Source organism: Octopus sinensis, linkage group LG15 (assembly GCF_006345805.1).
Source record: "Octopus sinensis linkage group LG15, ASM634580v1, whole genome shotgun sequence".
Taxonomy (NCBI): Eukaryota; Metazoa; Mollusca; class Cephalopoda; order Octopoda; family Octopodidae; genus Octopus; species Octopus sinensis.
The window spans coordinates 55,315,932-55,343,533 of record NC_043011.1 but is presented as its reverse complement, the minus strand read 5'-3'; the positions used below and the strand labels follow the sequence as shown (position 1 = coordinate 55,343,533).

General features: G+C 37.4%; 1 protein-coding gene across 4 annotated transcripts in view; it reads left to right on the top strand.

Moving 5' to 3' along the window:
- The window catches only part of LOC115219788 (coronin-2B), a 128,978-nt gene that overhangs the window by 45,160 nt on the left and 56,216 nt on the right, over nucleotides 1–27,602 (top strand). Inside the window, exon 2 of one of the 4 annotated variants that reach the window (XM_036509767.1) lies at nucleotides 2,418–2,513. The exons of 1 other annotated variant lie outside the window; for it this stretch is intronic. In XM_036509767.1, the coding sequence (XP_036365660.1) occupies nucleotides 2,493–2,513 (21 nt within the window). In that variant the 5' untranslated portion in view covers nucleotides 2,418–2,492. Of the gene's footprint in view, nucleotides 1–2,417; nucleotides 2,514–14,272; nucleotides 14,431–27,445; nucleotides 27,470–27,602 lie in introns of those variants that run through there. 2 more of the 4 variants (XM_036509766.1, XM_036509770.1) reach the window with 2 other exon arrangements.

Here is a 27,602-nt window from a genome sequence, read left to right as displayed (position 1 = left end):
TACGGGTTTAGACTAACAGAGGAAAAGTGTGAATTTTTAATGAAAAAATCAAATATTTGGGTCAAGTAATTGATTAAAGGGGACGAAGGTCCGACCCATGAAGGGCGACAGTAATACGAAATATGCCTCCCCCAACGAATGTCAAATTGTTACAAGCATTTTTAGGCTTGGTAAAGTACTATCAAGTATATATCCCGAACATACACAATACAAGGGCTCCACTAAATGAGCTGCTAGAAAAAGGATGCCAAATGGTTTTGGTCAGGAAAATGCCAGAAGGCATTTGAGGAAATAAAAAGCATATTAACTTCAGAATTATTTGGATTTACCTGTCATGCATGAGGATTTGCCTTGGATATGTAGTCTACTTAGATTTACTGGTGTCTGTTGGATATTGTTAACCAACTTCTATTAATACTGAATGCTTTATTGATATCTACCAGGATCTTTTAATCCCTTTTTTTCTTCTAAATATGTATGTGTGTGTGTGTGTTTACGAAGGCGCATGGCTCAGTGGTTAGAGCATCAAGCTTATGATCGTGAGGTTGTGAGTTCGAATCCTGGACCGGGCTGTGTGTTGTGTTCTTGAGCAAGACACTTTATTTCACGTTGCTCCAGTTCACTCAGCTGTAGAAATGAGCCGCGACGTCACTGGTGCCAAGCTGTATCGGCCTTTGCCTTTCCCTTGGATTACACTGGTGGCGTGGAGAAGGTAGGCTGGTATCCATGGGCAACTGCTGGTCTTCCATAAATAACCTTGCCCGGACTTGTGCCTGGGGTGGGGTAACTTTCTAGGTGCAATCCCATGGTCAGTCACAACTGAACGGGGTCTCAGCACACACACACAGATGTATGTAGATCAAGTAGGTACTGTAAATTTAGGGTGAATACTTGATAAGTGTAAGCACCTGTATATGCCAGATAGTGGCAGAGGTGAAAGAGAATATATCAAATAAAATTAAAAACAGATCACAAAGGATATCGTGGTACACGTGTTTCAAGCTTTATAAATAATCCATTCTTACATCAGTGTATAATTGATATAAAAGATGGTTTAAAGCTCTCTTCAGCCGCAAACATTGTTATTCCAAAGAGTTACATCATACTATAAAAAATATGAAAAGTACATGTAGTATTACCCATTATAATAGGTATATCATATCTCCCTGAGAAAGTGTATTTGTAAAATTTGCTAACTGTATAAATGTATAAAGATTTATTGGATATTGAAAATCTGGCCATACTGTATCACCAGTCAACTCTATGTGTGTGTGTATATATATATATAATATATATATATATACACACACAAACATGTGTATATATGTTGTCTTGACATCATCTGATTATTGTAAGTTATTTTGGCAATAAATTCTTTGTTATATTTGGAATTAATTGACACCAAGCCAGTGTATTTCTACATGGTTATGATAATAAAATAAAAAAGAGTTTCCTTGGTCTTACAGTTTTCTGTTGATCCATTGATGAAATTCTTGATGAAGTCAGCACTATCAATTTAGACAATACTAATGGTGGGAATCCTTTTTTTCAAAAATTGACCAGATGTCTATTTTTGCAAACTTGTTGCTATGTAGCATTGAAAAGGAAATAAAAGACTTGATTTGGTTTTACGGTTCTCATTCTCTGATCTTTTTGGTTCAAACAAGCAGCATCTCTTTAAACATTTCAATGGAAGACATCTCTTATTTTACATAAGTACATACATACATGCGTATAGGCATGCACACATGCATGCGCACATACATGTACACACATACATACATACGCACATACATACATACATACATACATACATAAATACATACATACATACATACATACATACATACATACATAAATACATACATACACACATACATACATACATACATACATACATACATACATACATACATACATACATACATACATACATACATACATACATACACACACATACATACATACACACATACATACATACATACATACATACATACATACACACACACACACATACATACATACATACACACACATACATACATACACACATACATACATACATACATACATACATACATACATACATACATACACACATACATACATACATACATACACACACACACACACACGTACATATATATCATGAACTAACCGTTACTTTCTCAGATGCAGCACGATGTTTTGTCAGTGGAGAGGTCGCGGTCTCAAAGCAACGAAAAATATGTTTCGACAAATCAAACTTAAATGTTGAAGTGAATCTAACGGTTTTTGTGTGTTTCTTAAATGGCTTATAAACACCTTCTTCCACGCTGAAATAAATCTTGTTTCTGTAAATGTGTTGTGTTTGTGTTTGCGTGTATATATTTATTGGTTTTGAAAATAAATAACCTCTACTTGTTTCTTTTCAGTTTCTGAGTTCTTAACTTGTGTCAGTGCTGGTTCGATAAGTAATCTTCCTCCCATAGGTACTCACACCATCAAACATGGGATCTGCAAGTGTTGAGGTATTGTATCTTTGTCTCTGTGCATGACCTTCTATTTAATGCATGGTTACCAAAGATGTTGCTTTGTCGTAGGCCTGTCACTCATTAAACCACACCAATTCCTATCGCTTTTAATTAATAACTTCTAATTTAATTACACACAAATGCATCATTGTCAAACATGTTGTTAATTAAATGTTGTTAATCCCAATCACTTTTAATTGGTTGTTTCTAATATCCTAATTGTAATTATACAGACGCATGGTTATCAAAGATGTCCCTTGGTATATTTCAAACATTATATATATCATTGTTAATTTTTAGCGTTTTTGACCCTTTAGCATTTAAACTGGCTATGTCCAGTTGAAATATTTTACCTGTTTTATGCTCAAACTGGCCAGATCCAGCCTCTCACACCTATCCTACAATGTCATTCTAAAAATAAGCAATCACATCATCAAAAGATCAAACATATGAGATAATGCACAAATAATTAAAAATAATGACTAAATGAGCATTACATTTGACAGAGTAATAATCCGAATGCTAAATGGTTAATTACTAATTTCTAATTTAAATATAAACAGATGCATGGTTATCAGTGATGCTCATTGTTGTGTGTCTGCCAGACATGAAACGTCATTGTTAATTTTTATCATGTAGCTTCTAATACCCCAAATTTAAATAATATATGATTGTAAGCTATTCTAATTAACTGTATTGTTGTTAATTAGTTATATATTGCATTTACCATTACTATTAAAAGCTGTTAGTTAGTCGTTGATGTCTTGTGATAATTTTTTGTTATTTCAATTCTTTAAAAATAATTCCTACGGAATAAAAACCAAATCTCTTGAAGCAGATTTGTGTTTTCACTAAAATATTTCTCTTCAACAAAAAAACAAAAAACAAAAAAAAAAATAATAATAATAAGGATAATAATAATTAATTCTTTTATTGGCCACAAGGGCTGACAAAAATTAATTATAACATAAAGGGACAAACAGGACGCAAGGTTACAAAGGGTTTTGTCCATTTGTAAAATCCGAGTAAAAAACAGTTTAACAAAGAAAAATTATAACAAGTACCAGGCAGAGGCTCTCATTGCTTTTGATCTTAACTGATTGGAAGTGTTATCATGTACATTGTTTTATCTTGGTATAAAAGATGAGCTACAGTAAATATTCTGCTCAATACCACAGATTTGCTTGTCAGTCGTTTGACCTTAACCAGTTGAACATGTCCCTTAGTGGCTGACGATATGTGCATCACTGATCACAAGCAGGAAGAATGGGGGTGCATCATAACCATGTGTTGAGAGAAATTCTTCAGGGTTTGAATAATTCACCTTTGGAAACATGGGTGTTTCGTTCAACATCCTTAAACAACCCCTACTCAGGGACCTTTTGAGTGGGATGGGTTACTCGACCAAAAGAAAATTCTAACTGGGCCCCACCTGCAAGGTCATGTGCTGTTTATCATGATATGAGATAACCATGTCGCGCACATATGGTTATGATGCATGTGCCTAGTGTACCCTTATCAGACGGGTAGTCATGATGGGTATACTGGGTTTCGTATATTTTACCCCAGTGTCACTTTGATGGCATGCACTGCTCTCTAACTCAATAATAATAATAATGATAATAATAATAATAGAAATATAGTGCAATGCTTTAAACATTGAAAATAATTGAACATTTACATGAAGCATTTGAAAGAAATTTAAACAATTAAATGGTTGAGATTTTTGCATCAGAATGCATATGCCTCTTCATATATGCAACTGTTCATGCAAACATGCATCTACCTGCAATTTAATAAGCAGGTTATGTAGTTTTTGTCCAATTTTTTGTCCAGTAAACTATAAAACCACAGGTTTTCAGTTGTCCAGTTGCTGTTTCATTCTACTCTAGTAAAAGATGTTTTCATTCAAAAGCACCATTTTCTTTTTTTGTTATTTTACTGATGTTAACATCTTTTTATTAATATACATAGGCGCAGGAGTGGCTGTGTGGTAAGTAGCTTGCTTACCAACCACATGGTTCTGGGTTCAGTCCCACTGCGTGGCACCTTGGGCAAGTGTCTTCTACTATAGCCTCGGGCCAACCAAAGCCTTGTGAGTGGATTTGGTAGATGGAAACTGAAAGAAGCCTGTCGTATATATGTATATATATACATACATATGTATGTATGTGTGTGTATATGTTTGTGTGTCTGTGTTCGTCCCCCACCCCAGCATTGCTTGAGACTCACTCAAACATTGATTCTGAAAAATTGTTCTGGAAAAATCGTTTGAGAATGTTGTTGTTTTGTTGTTTCATGCCATCCAGATGTGACCATCCCTTCTATTTGTACATCCTGGACTACATTGTGCAGGTGTGGCTTTTTTCTTTGAAAGATGGTAAAATATTATATGAGAGGAATTTGTCTGCTATTTCTTGTGGATTGTTTGACTGCTTAGAAGCTCTCTCAGTCACCAAGGTTTGAAGGTTCTAGAAAGTCGTAAGAATTATATCAACTGGTTCCAACAACAATCAAACTGCATCAAACTTTTGATTTATTTAAGGAGGTCTTGTATTCCTTCTAGGTTAAATCTAGACATAATCAAAGCCAAAAGTAGAATTAGTCTTTTATAGTTACTATATTAATGCTTAATAGAGACAAGGCTACTTTTATTTCCATGAAAAGTTATCTTCATCCAGTTACAACTTTTTTTGTAACTTTCTATCAGAGAAAAGTATGGTTAACTTTTGATACAAAAGACATGACTGTTTTAGAACCATCTGGAAACTGGTGAGATTTGATTCTCTCATTGTATCTGTTATTAAGTATTTTCTTTTTCTTTTTTTTCTTTTTTCTATCTTGTCTATTGTAACTTGTTTATTAGATTGACTGTAGCAGATTAATAGCCAGGTTCACTATAACAGAATAACTCTTATATATATATATATATATATATATAATATAAGGGTAAATAATTATTAATTTTAAAATCAACAATTATTTCCGGGTAGATTTCGGTATGGAAATGTAACCATTATCGGTAGGAACTATTTTAATGTGACTATGTCAAGGCTCTTTTTCATAAAGTTTCAAGTCATCCACAAAGAAACAGTGTGTAATTTTGGTATGTTCGTCTCCTTGTGAACCAATGAGATTTCCTTCAGACTTCCTTAACATGAATAACAAGGGGTTACAGAAAGCATGAACAACATCACAGAGAGGCTGTCCCTTTGGAATATGCCTCTGTGATACTGTATTCTATTGGTGATAATACAATCACTCTTTGTGTTTAATTTCAAGATGGTGGCCCATGATGAAGTCAATATACTCACTGTAACCTTAGCAAGTTGAAGGGCTTCTAGCATCCATGAGTGGGGAACAGAATAAAAAGGCTTTCTAGTAATCTAACCACATTGAAACTAGGTTCCTCCTATGCTCTCGCATAACTGACATTACAGTTTTGTTGATTAGCAATTGCTCGGCACGTCCCCAGACTCCCTTTTTCACAGCTGCTTTTTCTGCTGTGATAATGTTATTGACCAAAGGATGTAGGATTGGAGTTTGGTCAGGATAAATGTTATTCCATTGTGAAAAGGAGGGAAAACTATAAACCAGACTAGCAACATCTGTATCTGATGAGGAATGTTACAGGTATCTAGGGGTGAATGAAAACATATCTTACAATGGCACCTGTAACAAAACACGTGTCACTAAAGAATATTACAGCTGAATAAAGAAAATTTGGACCTCAGAACTCTCTGCATTCAATAATAGTGGCCCACAATGGGTTTGTAGCGCCAGTACTCATACCAACACTTGATTAGACGCTTGAAGAGATCTGAGCCATTGATGTGAAAACCCGAAAAATTCTAACAAGCACACATAATTTCCTCATAAACTGTGATGTTGACTGCCTCTACCTAAAATGAAATCAAGGCGGCAGAGGCTTAAAATCGATCTAAAATGCTTTGAATGTTGTATCATATCCCTTCGGCAACATCTTTTAACCACCAAGTATCAGAGTGCATCTCTTGACCAAGTTAGCATACATGAGGCTGATAACATTGTAAGACTTTGAAGGCAGCTACTTAAGCAACATTGTTTGTCTGATAACCTAAGATACATGCCCAAAGAAGTCACATAACTCTACTACAATGTGTCATCAGATGAAAGGATGAGTGTGTTTATGCAGAGAAGTCTATGTATGGATATGTTTGTAGAAATCTCCAAGATGGTAGTAACATTGATCACGAAGGCAGTCTATCATGGACCAGTAGCTGGATTACTACCTCCCACTTTGAAAGGTTATGCGTTTGCAATCCAGGATCAGGAAATATCAACCAAGTACCTGATGCACAAAAGGGATAGAGATGCTGGAAAAGCCGTAAAATCTGACAACAGATGCAGACTTTGTGGAGTTAACACTGAAGATATCACCCACATCGTTAGCAGTTGTCTGAAAATGTCATTACAGTATTATCTACTGGTGAGACAGGATGTTGTATCTGGGACTTATATAATGAAATCTGTCGGAAGGATATCTCTGAGGACAAAGGAATGAGAACCCACAATATGATGGAAGCCATAGCCACTCATAATAAAAAGGAATACTGGTGGAATGTCCCAGTGAAGACCTCAATAAAATGTAAGCACAACGGAGCTGGTATAATGATTTGGAACAGAGAAGAGAAACTGTGTACAGTTGTGAAAATTAGCTGCCCAGCGGATGTTAACATAAATCTGAAGATCAGTGAAAAAGAGAATGCCCCATCCTGAACTATTGAGAAATCTGCAGTTACTCTATCCTGATTACAAGTTCAGGTTTATACCTGTAATTATTGGTGCCCTTGGATATGCAACACCCTGCCTAAATGCCAATCTTGAGAAATTAGGCTTCTCAAAACCAGGAAGGAGAATGCTAATTCGAAGAATACAGATCTAAGCCATCACTGGAACTGTAAGAATCTGTAAAACTTTCCAGAAGTTTATCATTTAAATATATATGAGCATGTCTAGATATGTAACTATATGCATGAGAATACAGACATGAAACATACGAATCTGCACATACATACATACATACATACATGCATGCATACATACATACACACATAAACACATACATACATACACACATACATCCATACATACATACACATATACACACACACATACTAACACATATACATACACACATACATACATACATACATACATACATACATACACACACTTATATGCATACATACATACATACATACATACACACATACACGCACATACATACATATATACATACATACATACATACACACATACACACATATACATGCATACATACATACACACATACATACACACATACACGCACATACATACATACATACATACATACATACATACATACATACATACATACATACATACATACATACATACATACACACACACATACATACATATGCACACACACACACATACACGCACATACATACATACCCTGTTGTTGATGTTGAAATTCCAATGAAGGAACCTTGGATCTAGGTTAGAAACCGGTTCTTTCTCTATTGACAAGAAATCTTGAGATAAACTGAACAATGACATACATACATATTGTTCTGTGGGAGAGGGACCAAAGGTCATGCACTGTTGTAGAGGTCAGCTGCTGCCCAACAGATGTGGACCACATATTTACAAACACTGAGAACTGTCTTAACTGGAAAAAAGTCTTGTCACTTTGTTCTTAGCATCTGGTTTGAACTCTCTCCATAACTTATATAAACTGAAAGGAAAGTAATGGACATGCACACACACACACACACGCACATGGGCACACGTACACACACACACAAACACACATGCACATATACATATATACTCAAACACATACAAATACATATGCATGCACATACTCCCACCAAACATGGATACATGTATGTGTGTGTGTGTGTGTGGTTGTATTTATGTTTGTCTCTCATCACTTGATAACTGGTGTTGGTTTGTTTATCTTCTTTTAGATTAGTGACTTGGAAAAAGTGGTTGATAGAATAATTACCCAACTAGTGTCTGATTTTACTTTTCCTTTTTGTGCCGATCGAATATCAAAATGTTATATAGTCACTGACTTTGTGTCCACTCTTGAAGAGTGCCGCAGTGGGGGCGGTCGTTTGTTCCTTCTTGAGCCATGCCTGGCTCATAAGGGCCGGTTTCCCGGTTTCCTTGGCGTATTGGTTCCCCACCTGGACAGGCCGCCGGTCCGTCGTAGGTGAGCTGCAAGATGCAGGAGGAAAGAGTGAGAGAATGTTGTGGCGAAAGAGTCAGCAGAAGTTTCACCATTACCTTCTGCTGGAGCCGCATGGAGCTTAGGTGTTTCGCTCATAAACACACACATCGCCCGGTCTGAGATTCAAACCCATGATCCCTCGACTGCGAGTCCGTTGCTCTAACCACTAGGCCATATGCCTCCACCAGTGGTGGCAGTGGCAAAGATGACTTTTAAATATTGTGATCAGCTGATGAGAAATAATCACATACCTTTTGCTGTTTCTTATATTAATATCAATAAGTTTTGTATTCAAGCCTTGTGAGTGGATTTGGTAGACAGAAACTGAAAGAAGCCTGTCATATATGTATATATATATATATATAATATATATATATATATATATATATACATATATATATATATATATATATATATATTATATATATATATTATATATATATATATATATGTATGTGTGTGTGTTTGTGTGTCTGTGTTTATCCCCCCCAACATCGCTTGACAACCAATGATGGTGTGTTTATGTCCCCGTTACTTAGCGGTTCGGCAAAAGAGACCGATAGAATAAGTACTGGGCTTACAAAGAATAAGTCCCGGGGTCGAGTTGCTCGATTAAAGGCGGTGCTCCAGCATGGCCGCAGTAAACAAGTAAAAGAATATCCAAATTTTCTGAAGGTCTTTTTCAGCCAAAATAAAAATTTAAAAGTGAGAAACTCAATTTTTTTTTGTCTTTCTCATTTCTGTTTCAGCTTTATTTCATTCAAGTTTAATTTTAGAATCTCATCCTCCACACTTTAATGTCTGATAAACCAATCTACTTGTGTCGTAACCTTTTTACTTACTTACTTGTTTCAGTCATTTGTCTGTGGCCATGCTGGAGCACCGCCTTTTTAGTCGAGCAAATCGATCCCAGGACTTATTCTTTGTAAGCCTAGTACTTATTCTATCGGTCTCTTTTGCCGAACCGCTGAGTGACGGGGGACATAAACACACAGCATTGGTTGTCAAGCAATGCTAGGGGGACAAACACTGACATACAAACATTCACACACACACACACATATATATATATACATATATACGATGGGCTTCTTTCAGTTTCCGTCTGCCAAATCCACTCACAAGGCTTTGGTCGGCCCGAGGCTATAGTAGAAGACACTTGCCCAAGGTGCCACACAGTGGGACTGAACCGGGAACCATGTGGTTGGTAAGCAAGCTACTTACCACACAGCCACTCCTGTGCCTATACATTTTCAGAAATTTAACTCTGTATTGGTAGAACAGCTTTCATCTTTCCTGTCTTTGGTTAGTTGCTTATTGTTTCAGGGAAACAAGAACTGATTCTCTACGTGTAGAAAATTCAATATTCTTGCTGTTATTGCTTTGCTACTGTGCTGCAAATATTCCATGTCAGAATAAAGAGTGACATTCATTTACGCTGTATTATAATAACAGGTGGAGGTGCAATGGCCCAGTGTTTAGGGCAGCGGACTCGTGGTCGTGGGATTGCGGTTTCGATTCCCAGACTGGGCGTTGTGAGTGTTTATTGAGCGAAAACACCTAAAAAGCTCCACGATGCTCCGGCAATGGGTGGTGGTGGCGATCCCTGCTGTACTCTTTCGCCACAACCATCTCTCACTCTTTCTTCTGTTGGCCTGCTCGCTTAGCCAGCGGGGTGGCGCCATTTGAAGGCTAAAACAATGTGAAGCGCATTGTGACCAGCGATGTGTAACAACATCTGATAGCCTGGTCGGTCACATCATGTAAATAATAACAGAGCTTCCTTCTGTAATTCTATTTACAAATTGCTTCTAAAATTAATTTTTTTTTTTTTTTTTTTGAGACTCAACAATGTGTTTATGATTGCAAAATATTAAGTTAAAACAAAAACAAATAAGAAAACCCTTAAAAAGTGAAATAATCAAGTATGCCACCTGCTTCATGATAGTTTCCAGCTGTTGAAACTTGTTGGTTTCTATTGGCACATCAATATCTGGTTTTGTGGACGTGTTGTAACATTGATGTCAGATTGTCTTGTTTGGTAGGAAATGGGTTCGGCTATATGAAATGCGGATATGAAACGCTTTATTAATTTCACTTATTTGTGGTATGTGCTCAATAAGAAAGAAGGTACTTGGGGAATAAAACATGACTCTTATTTGCACACACATTGTGGCACAGTTTATTTCTTTTAAGCTTTTTGGAAAAACCTGAGCCTCACGGCTTCCAAATTACCCTGAAATGGAATCAGTTCTTTGATTTCTCTTATGGCAGTTATTTTATTGAACAGTTTTCTATTCCTCTTCTGTTGAAATGAGATATGGGTTTGGGCTATATACTTGATATGCGGATATGAAATGCTTTATTAATTTCACTTATTTGTGGTATGTGCACAATAAGAAACAAGGTACTTGCGGAATAAAACATGACACTTATTGTGCACACATCGAGGCACAGTTTATTTCCTCAACTTCTGAAGCAGTGGAGCCGGTAGAAACGTTCGCACGCTGGGTGAAATGCTTCGTGGTATTTCGTCTGTCCTTACGTTCTGAATTCAAATTCCACCAAGGTCAACTTTGCCTTTCATCATTTCGGGGTCGATAAATTAAGTACCAGTTGTGTACTGGGGTCGATCTAATCAACTGGTTCCTCCCCCAAAATTTTGGACCTTGTGCCTAGAGTAGAAAAGAATATTTCTTCAATTTCAGTTAAAGACATGAAGGTAATTGTAAACTTTCTTCTATTTAGCTGTAGGGTTTCCTTACAGTTTCTGGCTCAACAAAAGTACCAGTCAAATTGTGGGGTCATTGGCTTTGATTAAACCGTTCACTTAAAACTGATGTCCTTTTGTCTAAATCAGCCCTTTTAGTGAAATTATCTCCCTTGTCTTTGCGACTTACTGTCAAATGCCGCTAGGTGTTTTCTTTCTTTCCTCCTCTAATTCTTCATTAAGAATTTGTTTTATACATCATCATCATCATCACTCACAACACATCTGTACATACTTAATTTACCTCCATCCATGCCATTGGCTTGTTGTTTACCTTAACTCAGTTTCACTTTGTATTATGCAAATTACTGCTAACCAAAAATTATTGTACCTTTTTGCTAAATGTAAAGACTTATATTTATTGACTAAGTTGTTCTGTATAGTTTTTATGTGTTGCTAACGAGTTCCATTAAGACTGAAACATGTCTGTTGTTGTCTCTGCCCATGCTAACAAAAATCAAACTTCACCTTAAGTATAGGAATTAAAATAATTTAATGAATTAATATTTTAATTCATTAGTAATTATTAAAATTGTCTCCTACTAGGTTATCATTTTCTTGCACCAACCAAGAGGAAAATTGTAATTACTTAAAAACTTTTTATGTACTTTATAATTAATTAAAAACTTTTTATGTACTTTATTCAGTCCATCCATAATATTTGACTTATCTCAACATAAGCACTGATCATTTGAATTATTTTATATTCAACCTGAGGAGAAAGAAGGATCTCTTTGTTATCCATGATGGCCCTTCCTAATTTTTCTTAACATTTCATAGCTTAGATGCTATGTAACAAATCTATTCATCTGGAACCCTCCATGCTGCCCACACCCCATATTTAGATGTTACTTCTAAAATTAAGTTTTTTTTTTTTTTTCGAGACTCAACAATGTGGTTATGATTGCAAAATATTAAGTTAAAACAAAAACAAAAGGAAAACCCTTAAAAAGTAAAATAATCAAGTATGCCACCTGCTCCTGGTATTTATCATGCTTTGTGCTGGGCCCATTTGTTTTTATTCATATTCATCATCATCATCATCATTGTTTAACGTCCGTTTTCCGCGCTAGCACGGGTTGGACGGTTCGACCGGGGTCTGGGGAGCCAGGGGCTGCTCCAGGCTCCAGTCTGATCTGGCAGTGTTTCTACAGCTGGATGCTCTTCCTAACCCCAACCACTCCGCGAGTGTAGTGGGTGCTTTTTACCTTAGATGTTATTTTGCTCAACTCATTACTCATTACTCTGTCTGATAATTGAAACCTTTCGCAGGTAACTCTCCAAAACAAGATTGAAACCAGACCCCAACTTCCTTTATTTTTTTTTTACCTGTAAAGAGCCTGATGTAGATTCCGATCCTGTCGGGAAGAGTCATAGACTGTAACCCTGACCCTGTCCTCCGCAGCAATAATCATCTTACTGCCAGCAAAGTGTTATTCATGCAGTTTGGGTTTTCTTGCTATTCACACACACACACGAAATAGGTTGCTTTTGAGTTTCCATCTACCGGACCCACTCACAAGGCTTTGGTTAAGCCAGGGCTACAGTAGAAGACACTTGCCCAAAGTGCCATGCAGTGGGACTGAACCCGGAACCATGTGGTTGGGAAGCAAACCACACAATCAAGCCTGTAGCTATGTGCATGCACACATACATATGTGTCTGTCTGTGTGCATGTATGTGTGTGTGTGTGTGTGTGTGTGAGCATGTTTGCATGTGTGTGTGTGTATGTGTGTGTTTGTATGTATGAGCATGTTTGCATGTGTGTGTGTGTGTGTGTGTATGAGCATGTATGCATGTGTGTGTGTGTGTGTGTGCATATGAGCATGTTTGCATGTGTGTGTGTGTGTGTGTATGAGCATGTTTGCATGTGTGTGTGGTGTGTGCATATGAGCATGTGTGTGTGTGTGTGTGTGTGTGTGCATATGAGCATGTGTGTGTGTGTGTGTGTGTGTGCATATGAGGATGTTTGTATGTGTGTGTGTGTGTGTGTGTGTGAGCATGTTTGCATGTGTGTGTGTGTGTGTGATTTAGAGAACGGTGATGGCCCCGTGCAAGACCATCCCCTCCCTTTAAAAAGCTTCACGAACTGGCATCACTCTCTTCTCAGCATCTCTATTATGCGCTGCATATTATGGCTGGCTGCAGCTGGAAAGGGCGGAGTAGTGAATTGAAGATTCTCTGCTGGAACGAAAGAGGGTGTGAGTCAGAGAGGCTGGTAAAGCTCTTTGAACGCCTGCTGCAAGAGGTGCTCGTTATTGTCACATCTCTGCAAAAAAATGGTGCAGGACCTTAACAGTTTATGACAAGCCACATTCGTCACATCCATGATGCTATAAGACAACAACCAAAGAATGACATTGCTTGGAATAGAATTTCAGCCATTGTGTGTTTGTGTGTGTATGTGTGTGTGTGTGTGTGTGTGTGTGTGACCCGTCCTCGTTTTCTTTGCATCGTCTGTCTGCATGTTTTGTTGTCCCTTTCTTGTATCACCCGACTGTCTGAATGTTTTGCGTGCGTGTCCCATTTTGTATTTTCTTATATACATATTTATATACACATTATTGTACACACACACACACACATACACACACGCGCGCGCGCGCGCAATCACCACCTTATAAAAAGGGGGGGACGTCCAGGGAGACTACCTGTTAGTACAGAGTTACCTCCCTTACTGCGGCGCGCTGCTATCTCCTCCCACCCTCTCCACCTTTCCCCTCCTCCTCCGCTTCTGCTCTCTCTCTTCTTCTTCTTCTTCTTCTCTCATTAAACAACAACAACAACGACGACAACAACAACACCACATCTCGACTTCTTCTTCCTTGTTTGCTCTTCATTTGACAAATATGAGTCCCACCGAGCAAAAAGCTGACGGCGTAAGTTACAAAAAATTCACTTTTAATCCCCTTTCACTTCTCTCCAACGACAATATTTCCTAAACACCAACGAATGAATCATCGAAACGTTTCTTTCTTTTTTACCGCAGCCTCTCAATGTCTCCTTTCTTCTCTCTCATTCATTCCGTTGTTTTGTCTTTTCTCTTTTTAACTCTGCGTCTCCATAATTTATTTATTTCTCTCTCTCTGCAAAATAATGACAAGAAGCCGTAGCAAATAAAATGCAATTTCTTTCTTTGTCGTTGTTGGCTGTCTTCGTGTGCTTTTATTTCCTTCCTTCTTTTAATTATTTAATCGTATTCAAATGTGGGGGAAGAAGAAAAAAAAAGTGTTTTTGTGGTGGGGAAGAATAAATTTACTTGAAAGAAAAAGCAAAAAAAAAAGGCTAACAGACGATGAAATAATCTAAAAACTGTAAATTTATTTCATAGAACATTGTGCGTTGGTGAAGATAAGATCCCTTAATGAATCATACCAAGTGATTATTGTATTAGCTCTCCTCCTTAAGCTGTCAGCCTTTCGCACTCTCTCTGGCTTGTCCAGCCAAGAAGTAATGGTTAAATTCTTCGAACAGATATAATTCGTTGAGGGGAAAAAACAAATACACACAAAACAAAAATCAAATAAATGAATAGATACATAGGATAAAGTTTATCCTTTTAAATGGTCACCTTACTTGACCATTTTTTTTTTACATTTAATAAGGGTTAAAATAATTGTGTATGTATATACATATGTATATATGTAATTTTCTGTGTGCATGTCTGTATTATATTTGCGTCTGTATATGTGTGTCCTTGCTTGCTTGTGTGTGTGTGTGTGTTATTGTGTGTACGCGTGCTTACTTATGTGTGTGTGTGTGCGTGTCAATTCTAGTGTGTCTCTGTAACAGTAGTCTCTGATGATTTATATTCGGTTTAGTAATATATTATTAGTAAGCATGGCTATTCACCACCACAACTGGACACTCTCTTCAGAATAATAAATGTGGATTGACAGAATTTATTTGGTGTTGCTGGACTTTGTTCTTGCCTTCAGTTTGGCATTTCTTTTCACCATTTATCAAAGTGTCTGTTCTCTATTTGTTTTTTCGTCTCAGCCCTTCGATATTTCTCTGTATAAATATAAATTCCGCATATACATACATACATACATACATATGCATACATACATATGCATATATATATTAGCCTGCTCGCTTAGCCAGCGGGGTGGCGTCATTTGAAGGCTAAAACAATGCTAAGCGCATTGTGACCAGCGATGTGTGGCAACATCTGATAGCCTGGTCGGTCACGGTGATATATATATATACATATACACACACACACACAAACACACACACACACACACACAGAGATATATATGTGTGTGTGTGTATTTATGTTGTCAGTTGTAGGCTATAGTTTGGCACTTAATTAGCAGAAACGTTGCAGGGGGGGGGAGGGGTACACCTCTCCAAGCAGAAGGTCATATGCTGTGTGACTTTTCCTAATAATTCCTATAAAACCCAGGCCGAACCAGGCACTGCTGCTTGTACACTCACACGCACACACACACACACAGACAAACATCTGTTCATGAATATATCATCCTTCTTTTTTACGTCCACTTTTTCTTGCTGGTGTGTGTGTGTGTATTAGTCATATGAATGTATGAATGCATATGTTTGTATGTATGCTTATATATAATAAATATATAACCATGTATATTTGTGTGTATGTGTGTGTACATAGGTGCACATGTATTGGATCACCATCTTTTAATGTCTGCCTTCAATGCTGGTAATGAGTGAACGGTATGTATGTGCGTGTATGTGTGTATATATCTGTGTACATATGTATCATCATCATTGTTTAATGTCCGCCTTCCATTGTATATATGTATGTATATATGTGTTTGTATGTATATGTGTATGTATGTATATATGTATGTGTATATGTATGTATATACATGTATGTGTGTATGTATATATATGTGTGTATGTGTGTATGTATATATATGTGTGTATGTACGTATATATATATATGTGTGTGCATGTATGTATATACATGTATATATGTATGTGTGCATGTATGTATATACATATATATATATGTATGTGTGCATGTATGTATATACATGTATATATGTATGTGTGCATGTATATACATGTATATGTATGTGTGCATGTATGTATATACATGTATATATGTATGTGTGCATGTATGTATATACATGTGTATATGTGTATGTCTGTATATACATGTATGTATGTATGTGTATGTATATATATGTGTGTGTATGTATATATATATATATATGTGTGTGTGTGTGTGTATATATATGTATGTGTATATATATATATATATATATATATATATATATATATATATATATATATGAAAATGAATGTATATATGTGTGTATATATATATATGTGTATATATGTGTTTGTATATATATGTGTGCTTGTTTATTGTTTGTTTATTTATCTAGTTTCAGCTCGCGAGCTGTGGTGTGTAAATGTGTGTATATATATGTGTATATTTTGTATATGTGTGTATATATGTGTATGTGTGTGTGCATGTATATATGTGTGTGCGTAAATGTGTGTGTATATATATGTATATATGTGTGTATATATATGTGTGTATATATATATGTATATATGTGTGTGTATATATATATATATGTGTGTGTGTGTGTATATATATATATGTATATATGTGTGTGTATATATGTGTGTGTATATATATATATATGTATATGTGTATATATATATATGCATGCATATATATATATATATATGTATATGTGTATATATATATATGCATGCATATATATATATATATGTATGTATGTGTATGTATATATATATATATAAACACATAAATATATATATATATATATAAACACATAAAAACACCATCCGAGCGTGGCCGTCTGCCAGCCTCGTCTGGCACCTGTGTCAGTGGCACATAAAATCACCCACTACACTCTCGGAGTGGTTGGCGTTAGGAAGGGCATCCAGCTGTAGAAACACTGCCAGATCTGACTGGCCTGGTGCAGCCCTCGAGCTTGCCAGACTCCAGTTGAACCGTCCAACCCATGCTAGCATGGAAAGCGGACGTTAAACGATGATGATGATGATGATATGTATGTATGTATACAGGGCTGGCCTTAGGAGGTGCCCAATTTTGGTGGGCCCCAGGTTCCCAGTCAACTTGCACGAAGGTCTATAGAATCATAAAACTATAAAAACCCAGCTGTGGAAACTATGCTCCTGTGCAGTGCCATGTAAACACACTCAGTCCACGCTGTAAAGTGGTGGCGTTAGGAAGGACATTCAACCACAGATAACATGCCAAACCAGATGGGTACCAGATGTAGCCCCTGGCTTGTTGGCCCCTGTCAAACCGTCCACCCTATGCCAGCATGGAAAATGGACATCAAATGGTGATGATGATGATGATATCCATATATATATACATACACGGAGGCGCAATGGCCTAGTGGTTAGGGCAGCGGACTCGCGGTTTCGATTTCCAGACCGGGCGTTGTGAGTGTTTATTGAACGAAAACACCTAAAACCTCCACGAGGCTCCGGCAGGGGATGGTGGTGATCCCTGCTGTACTCTTTCACCACTCTTTCTCCCACTCTTTCTTCTGTTGGCCTGCTCGCTTAGCCAGCGGGGTGGCGTCATTCGAAGGCTAAAACAATGCGAACGCATTGTGACCAGTGATGTGTAACTACATCTGATGGACTGGTCGGTCACGTGATGGTGACGTGATATACATACACATATTATGTATATATTTATGTGTGTGTGTATATATATATGTGTGTGTGGTAACTTTCTGAAACATGGCTAATTTGTCAACATTTTCTAATTTCTTAAGATTTGGTGTAGATTACAATTATATCAGAATTTGTTGTGTAAAGCATTTTTCTCTCTCTTTTAAATAAGCTCAAACGTCGCTGGTCCTCAATGTGGTTGTTTAGTATGCTAGAAATATATGTATATGTATATTATGATGACCCCCTTCGGTCAGACACTGACCATGGGTTTGCACCGAGAGAGTTACTCTTTGAGGCACAAGTCTGGGCAAGGTTGTTTCATGGAAGACCAGCAGTCGCCCATGCATACCGGCCTCCCCTCTCCACGTCACCGATGTTGTCCAAGGGAAAGGCAAGGGCCGATACAGCTTGGCACCTGTCACGTCGCAACTCATTTCTACAGGTGAGTGAACTGGAGCAATGTGAAATAAAGTGTCTTGCTCAAGAACACAACATGCAGCCCGGTCCGGGATTCGAGCTCACAACCTCACGATCGTAAGCTCGACGCTCTAACCACTGAGCCACGCGTATGTATGTATATATATGGATGTATGTGTATATATATATATGGATGTAAAAGCACCATCCGTTCGTGGCCGTTTGCCAGCTCTGTCTGGCACCTGTGCGGGTGGCACGTAAAAAGCACCCACTACACTCACTGAGTGGTTGGCGTTAGGAAGGGCGTCCAGCCGTAGAAACACTGCCAGATTTGACTGGGCCTGATGAAGCCTCCCAGCTTCACAGACCCCAGTTGAACCGTCCAACCCATGCTAGCATGGAAAACGGACGCTAAACGATGATGATGATGATGATGATATATATATATATGGATGTATATGTATGTATGTATATATATATATATATGGGTGTATATGTATATATATATGGATGTATATGTGTATATATATGAATGTATATATACATGACTATATATATGTATGTATGTATGTATATATATATATATATATATATATATATATATATATGGATGTATATGTATGGATATATATATATATGTGGATGTATATGTATACGTATGTGATTGCATATGTTTGTGTTTGTATATGTATGTATATGTTCGGTAGGTATATATATATATATATATATATATATGTGCATATATATAATGTGCATGTCACTGTGTGTTTGTGAGATGTGCACGTACATAAGTGTTTGAGGTTATGTCACAATTAGTGGATGGTTATCTGTAAGAAATAGATTTTTCAGTTTTATATATTGAGATGTCTTCTCTGTTTACTTGTATCTGGTTATTAAATATCTGAAGAACTGGAAATCTTTTACGCTGACGTATTTATTATTAGGAAAAGACTTTATCAGGCTTGACATTCTGAAAAAACAGAATAGCCGTGATATTTGGTGTGAGCGATGTAGAAACGAACAGGTGTGATTCAAGTGTCTGTTGGTTAAATGTGATAAAGAGGATTAAGTAGATAATCCATTGCCATTGTACTTGAAGGGGAAAGAAGCAGGTATGGTGGAGCAGGCTTTGAAAAATTTTGTCAGAGACAAATTATTGTCGTTAATCTTCGTGTCATCCTTAATCAGATTTCTAAATAGAGATATTCCAGGTGTGATAAATCATCTTTCATTCCTTTAGCATTGAAACCAACCAAAACCAACCCAAATATTCTACCTGTTTCATACTCAGACTGTCAAAAACTGGCCTCTTACACCTACCCTACAATGTCATTCTAAAAATTTACAACCACATCATCAAAGTATCAAAGCAATGAGATAATGCATAATTAATTCAGAAATCAAATCCGACAACTGGCATCCATGCTAGCGGGGTGCAAAGAGCACCATACGAGGGTGATCGTTGACAGAGCAGCCAACTGGCTCCGTGCCAGTGGCACGTAAAAGGGCACCATTCGAGTGTGATCGTTACCAACGTCGCCTTACTGGCACCTGTGCCGGTGGCATGTGTAAAAAGATTCGAGCGTGGCTTTTGCCAGTGCCGCCTGACTGGCCCCATGCTGGTGGCACGTAAAAAGCACCCACTACACTCTCGGAGTGGTTGGCATTAGGAAGGGCATCCAGCTGTAGAAACTTTGCCAGATCATGATTGGAGCCTGGTGCAACCGTCTGGTTCGCCAGCCCTCAGTCAAAATCGTCCAACCCATGCCAGCATGGAAAGCGGACGTTAAACGATGATAATGATGATGATGATGAATGTGAATGAATAAGAATTTAAGTTGAGAGAATAATGTGAATGGTAAAGGGTTAAAAGGTGGCCTCCTGATTTGAGGGAGAATTTCAGCAAGTTGAATGTTTATGTAAAAAACAAAAAAACAAACAAAAACAAAACAACTTAGCTTCTCAAAGGTCAATAGTTTACTTTTAGGTTTTTGTTTAAGATTCCAGTGATTCAAGAAAGTAGTAACATGTTATAATCCATAAAATTGTTTGAAATATTTCTTTGTTCTGAAGCTATCTTTTTCCTTTCAGTTTTTATCTCTATATACATAAACAGCAAAATGTCTGTGTGTGTGTGTCCTTTATACAAATCCACAATTTCTCAGTTAGAGGGCTCGCACTTTCTATGGTCATTCAAAACCTGTCCAAGGGTGGTCGTGCACATCTTTACATTTCCCCAGTCACCCCCACAGAGCCATTAAAAAATCAATAGAAGTGACTCTTTTGTGAATTTTCTATCCAAAACCCAATCAAAATGTCCGAAACTTGATACACCAATTGAATGCCAGCTAGCCGTATGTGATTGGTTGGAGATTTGGACAGTACTCGCGTGTATGTACGCACGCACACAGCTGTATATGCATGCACTAGCACTATGACCCGGCGTTGCCAGGTCATAGTGCTCGTCTTAGTATCTTTGGTAAGGCAGTTTGTTTGAGAGGAGATGTCCTTGATTGAAAAGATATCATTTACATTTTGGAGTTAAATATTCTTAGAGGATCAAATCCTGGATGGTAAACTCAATAAAGGTTATCATTGATACCTGGTGGTAGTAATTCAAGGGGATGTTTGATTTGAAGGATGTTGCTTAATGGAGAATTATAACATCTATTTGGATATATTGAATGGTGTAAAAATTGGGAGACATTCTAAATGGGTGAAGATCAACAGAGATTCCAAATCCCATTCAATGGAAAATTGATTGGCAATAATCGACTCATTGATCTTCTTCTGAACTGGATTCTTTTCTCTTTTCTGATTTATTGTTTTTCTATCAGCATTACAACAGGTTCTGCTCTTCAGAATTAGTTGTAAAACCTGTACAATATGGTCTATTTGACCCAGTACAACCCACTCCATCCTGGCCCTTCTCCCCAGAACTGCAGTCCTTTATTAGTCCCACTCTGCTGATCAGTCTCCTCATCAATGGAAGGCCTGCAATGATCCTGGGAACTGGTTGCCCTCTCCCAAATTCTTAGATTAAAATATCAAACATATAGGAGAGGAACTGGATTTTCACAGGAATACAAAAGCATTTAAGAAGCAAAATAACAAGTCCTTTGTGTGCTTTTCATTATCTGTATTATTATTATTATTATTATTATTATTATTAATAGTAATAATATTATATAGCCTACTGTTATATGTATTAATTAGTAGATTAGTTGTGGACCTAGATTTTAAATATTCATATTGATATTCACTTGAAGAGGGGAGTAAAATATGTATGTGTGGTTGTGTGTGTGTGTGTGTGTGAGGAAGTTGGAAATGATCGTTAATGATTGATTCCATAAAAACTGATGAGGAGGGATTGGGTGGTTAGCTACCTCAAAAAGTCTTTCATTTGGATAGACACTAATTAGTATAGGCACTAATTGTGAAATAATTTACTTGAGTGCAATGGCTAATGTTTGAAGTTGGAAGATTGAGAAATTTCAGTCTGAATCCAGGATTGTAGAAAAGTGGTGGATCTACGGTGATTTAGAATTGGAAACGGCAGAAAAGGAAGTCATGTCGTGGATGATGAAGATGTTGTTGGTGTTGTGTAAGGAACCGTCTTGATTAAGCAGAGGCAGAAAAGGTTCTAATAATAATAATAATGAAAATATTGTATACATATTTCTTTACTACCCACATGGGGCTAAACACAGAGGGGACAAACAAGGACAGACAAACGGATTAAGTCGATCACATCGACCCCAATGCGTAACTGGTACTTATTTAATCGACACCGAAAGGATGAAAGGCAAAGTCAACCTTGGCGGAATTTGAACTCAGAATGTAGCGACAGACGAAATACCGCTAAACATTTCGCCCAGTGTGCTAATGTTTCTGCCAGCTCACTGCCTTGTATACAAATTATTGTATACAGTGCCCAGGTGCACCACAACTTGTCAAAAGTGCGTATAAAGCATATGCAGTAATGTACAAATGTCTGGAAAGCGAACAGTGTATGAGTCAGATACATGCTTGCGTGTGTATGGAGGGGAGAAAATCAGGTGTAGTGTTGGTGAATCTCAGGAAGCATGGAAGTTTTGAAGGATGCAGTGCTCCGACAACTGACAACTGATGCCGGCAGTTTGTTCCATGCTTCAGCAACTCTCAGCGTGAAAAAATGTTTCTGAAAGTCATGGGAACTGTGCTGTTTTCTGTCCATGGGTGTTAGACGGGTGGAGTTTGAAAAGGTGCTCAGAGTTGTTGTTAGTAAGATGGTTAATAATTTTATGGATGTCTGCCAAGTCAGCTGCCAGACGTCGGAGTTTCAATGTGTCCGTGCCCAGGGAAGTAAGGCATCCAGAATATGGCAGATGTCTTATGGAGGGTATTCTCTTGGTTGCACGTTGCTGAACGGCTTCCAGGTTGGTTTGCTGAAATGAAGAGATGTTGGCATGGAATTGGAATGTGACTGCTGTTGGAATAAATTAACAGTTCTGTCTCTTCTTTTTCTAATGATTTTTTGGCAATTGCAAAAATCTTGTTTTATTCTTGCACTGTAATGTACTTCTTCGTAAAATGCCTTTTGATTTCTGACTTTATGAAGACTAAGGAATAGTTAAAGACATTGTAAAAAAAAAAAAAATACTTGTAATACATTTTGCTGCTTCAATGAATTCAGGTAAGAAGGCTTGCTTACCAAGAATTACTGTAGTTTTTATGTATTGTATATGGCCAAGTTGTAGAGGAAATATTAAGCATTGAAGCAGAATCGAAAGGGAATTGTGGAGAAGGGAAATGATTTTGTAGATGTGGAGCTTGGGTTTTGAGGTTGGAAAGAAATGTGTTTTAGATTATCGAATGAATGAGCAGAGAAACAACAGCATCTCACAGAGATGTTGTGGACTTTGATCTTAAATTATATTTGCTTGTTAACCTTTGAGTTTTATTGGTTCTTAGTGACCAAAGTGGAATAATTGAAGTTTGGGTCAAAAAATAAAATGTTTTAAGATTTTTGACATGTCATGCATCACATTCGGTAGATGAAAAAATAAAGTCGCTTTCGGATAAGAATTTCAAGTAAAGCACCTGAGACAAATAACTCTACATGATAGAGCAATATTGTGAAGGTAGCAATGTAAGTTTTGCTGTGGCCGACTTTCTCCATTCATTTGGTTTTTTGGTGAAGTTGGCAAGAATATGTAATCCAAACAATAGAAACAGCTTCATTTAAAAACAAAAATGTTACTATACCTATTTCTTTACTACCCACAAGGGGCTACTCAGAGAGGACAAACGGATTAAGTCGATTACATCGACCCCAGTGCGTAACTGGTACTTATTTAATCGACCCCGAAAGGATGAAGACAAAGTTGACCTCGGCGGAATTTGAACTCTGAACATATGGCTATGCATTTCGCCCGGCGTGCTAACGTTTCTGCCAGCACGCCGCCTTACGTTACAATACCAATGAAAAGAAAGATGTTTCATTTAATTTTCACTGGTATAACAATACTAATTCTACAGAGAAAAGTCCCCCTAAAATTCTTTGAAAATTATAGTTTTGATTCTATTATTATCAAGATTATTTTAATCAGTTTTTCATGCTATAACATATTTACCATTCTTCATGTTTCTGCATTTTCTTGTCTGTGAGGCTGGAACAACATCTTTACATCAAACTTTACCACATATCATGTCTTCTAATTCTGAAAATCTATTCCTTTATCAATACACCCTACTTGAGTACTTTTCCACCCAACAGCTGCTGTCTAGACACAATATGTATGTATGCATGCATGTGTGTGAGTATATATATATATATACACACACACACATATATATATCTCAATGCAGCTGCTTCTTTTGAATACCCTGGACAATGTTGTTAATAATGCTGAAGTGTCTTCTCGTTCTATTTGTGCTCAGGTTTCCCATACAGCTTCACATCCAAAAGACTGTTTTTCACTCTGTCCGGCCCCTCTTTCCCCTGCATCTTATTCATTTCGTCCAGCCCTTCTTCCCCCTGCATCTTATTCATGTGTCACCCATTTTAACATTAACCTCTTTTGGGAGCAGCCACATCAAAATTCAACTGATGTTCAATTACAATAATACTTATTATTCTGTCTTTCACACAACTTGTGCTATTTCCAAATTAAATGCGCTTAGTCCACTACGTAGTGGTTGACAGTAGGAAGAACCACACTCAGAGACAAAACCACAGCCAAAGCAAACACATTTTGCACCATATTATATAGTATTATATCAATATATATGTATATATATATATATATATATAGAGAGAGAGAGAGATAGATAGATAAAAATATATACTCTTTTACTTGTTTCAGTCATTTGACTGCGGCCATGCTGGAGCACCGCCTTTAATCGAGCAACTCGACCCCGGGACTTATTCTTTTTGTAAGCCCAATACTTATTCTATCGGTCTCTTTTGCCGAACCGCTAAGTAACGGGGACATAAACACACCAGCATCGGTTGTCAAGCAATGCTAGGGGAACAAACACAGACACACACACGCATATATACATATATACATGTATACGACGGGCTTCTTTTCAGTTTCCGTCTACCAAATCCACTCACAAGGCTTTGGTCAGCCTGAGGCTATAGTAGAAGACACTTGCCCAAGGTGCCACGCAGTGGGACTGAACCCGGAACCATGTGGTTGGTAAACAAACTACTTACCACACAGCCACTCCTAAAAATAGCAAAACCTCACCAATTCCTGTAAAATGTCTGGGAGCCCAATTGAGAGCATTGAACGGAAAATGTGTTTGGTTCTACAACTCTGTGTAACCCAGGTGCATACTTTTTGCTATTTGATGGGGTAATATTATATATATCCTGCAAGACATTTTATTGGGGCAATTTACTGCTGTTGTCATTTTTGTCCTTAAGCGTAGAAATATTAATAATAGAGGAATTGGCAATGGTAACGAAACTATTAATTAGACTGCAATCCCTCAAGATCAGGGTTTGTTAGGAATCGGAAGAAAGGGATGAAGCAGCAGTAGTAGCAGCAGCAGCAACAGCAATTCAACATTCCACTAATTTATTCAATACTATGTTAATTAGGTTGAGAGAAGTAGTCATGAATTAATGAGTCAAACTGACTCTACCATTAAACTTCCGTCTCATACCTTATAATAATAATAATAATAATAATAATAATAATAATAATCCTTTCTATTATAGGCAAAAGGTCTGAAATTTCAGGAGAGGGGGGATAGTCAATTACATCTACCCCAGTACTCAACTGGTATTTATTTTATCAACCCTAAAAGGATGAAAAACTAAGTTGACCTTGGCAGAATTTGAACTCAGAACATTAAGACACAAAATACTGCTAGGTATTTCAACCTGCATGTTTCAAATTTTGCCACAAGGGCAGCAGTTTTGGGGGAGGAGACAAGTCGATTACATTGACCCCAGTGTTCAACTGGTACTTATTTTATCAACCCCGAAAAGATGAAAGGCAAGTGAACCTTGGTGGAATTTGAACTCGGAATGTAGTGGCAGATGAAATACTTATCTCTTTACTACCCACAAGGGGCTAAACACAGAGAGGACAAACAAGGACAGACAAGCGGATTAAGTCGATTATATCGACCCCAGTGCATAACTGGTACTTATTCAATCAACCCTGAAAGGATGAAAGGCAGAGTTGACCTCGACGGAATTTGAACTCGGGATGTAGTTGCAGATGAAATACCACTAAGCTTTTCGCCCGGCATGCCAACGTTTCTGCCAGCCTGTCACCTTTTATAATAATAATAATAATAATAATAATAATAATCAGGACAGCTGTGCAAAGAAGTGCTGATCTCTAACTGTGGAGGGAACCTGTGATAGAGGTAGACCCAGGAAGACATGGGACGAGGTGGTGAAGTATGAACTTTGAACTTTGGGCCTCACAGAGACAATGACCTGTGACTGAGACCTTTGGCGATATGCTGTGCTTGAGAAAACCTGTCAAGCCAAATGAAATCATAGTTGTGGCTGATGCTGGCGTTATGTAACTGGCACGTGAAAGGCACCTTTTGCGCATTGGATCTCAAGGTGGATGATGCCGATGGCACGTAACAAGCACCTTTTGAGTGTTGGGCCTCAAAGAGGCAATGACTGAGATCTTTGGCATTATGTCGTGCTTGAGAAGAAGACCCACCAAGCTGAGCAAAATCGCAGTTGTTGCAGATACTGGTGTCATGCAATTGGCATGTAAAAACACCCATTACACGCAAGGAGTGGTTGGCGTTAGGAAGGGCATCTGGCCATAGAAACCCTGCCAAATCAGACTGGAGTCTGGTGCAGCCTTGGTCAAACTGTCCAACCCATGCCAGCATGGACAACGGATGTTAAATGATGATTATCATCTATATGAAAGCATGGGGAAAAAAATAGCTACTGGTATTATTTATAGATTTGAAATCTATGCCCTCTTGAAAACCATTAAATATTTCTTATTCTTTAATATTCTTTGGATTTCTGTTGGTATAAAAAACTGTCTTCTTGTAATATTTCTTGAAAGTATTTCTTTGAAATGCTTGTTTTAGAGAAACTCTAAAATAACTGTTGAGTTTATTGTTTTGGGCAGTGCCTTGTTTACTTTTATCTGTTAATTAATTTGAGCTGACGAATAAATTGTCATTTTCCTGTTATTAAAGAGATAATTGCCTGTATAAAGAGGAATTGTTAGTTAAGTGGCCATTTTCTGAGTTGGATAGAACACAATTGGTGTGTCTTTTTGTTCATCAGTTTTGCTGAAAGTATTTTATTTCGTTGGAGCCATAACATAACCCCTGTCTGTGAGTTCCTTTATTTCAAGCATTTCACTTTCAGAAATCTTTATTTTTTTTCTTTGATATAATTTTATTTTCATAGTTTTGTCTTCTTAATTATATATGATGCTGTTATTTTATTTTGTGCCAGGAAGAAATT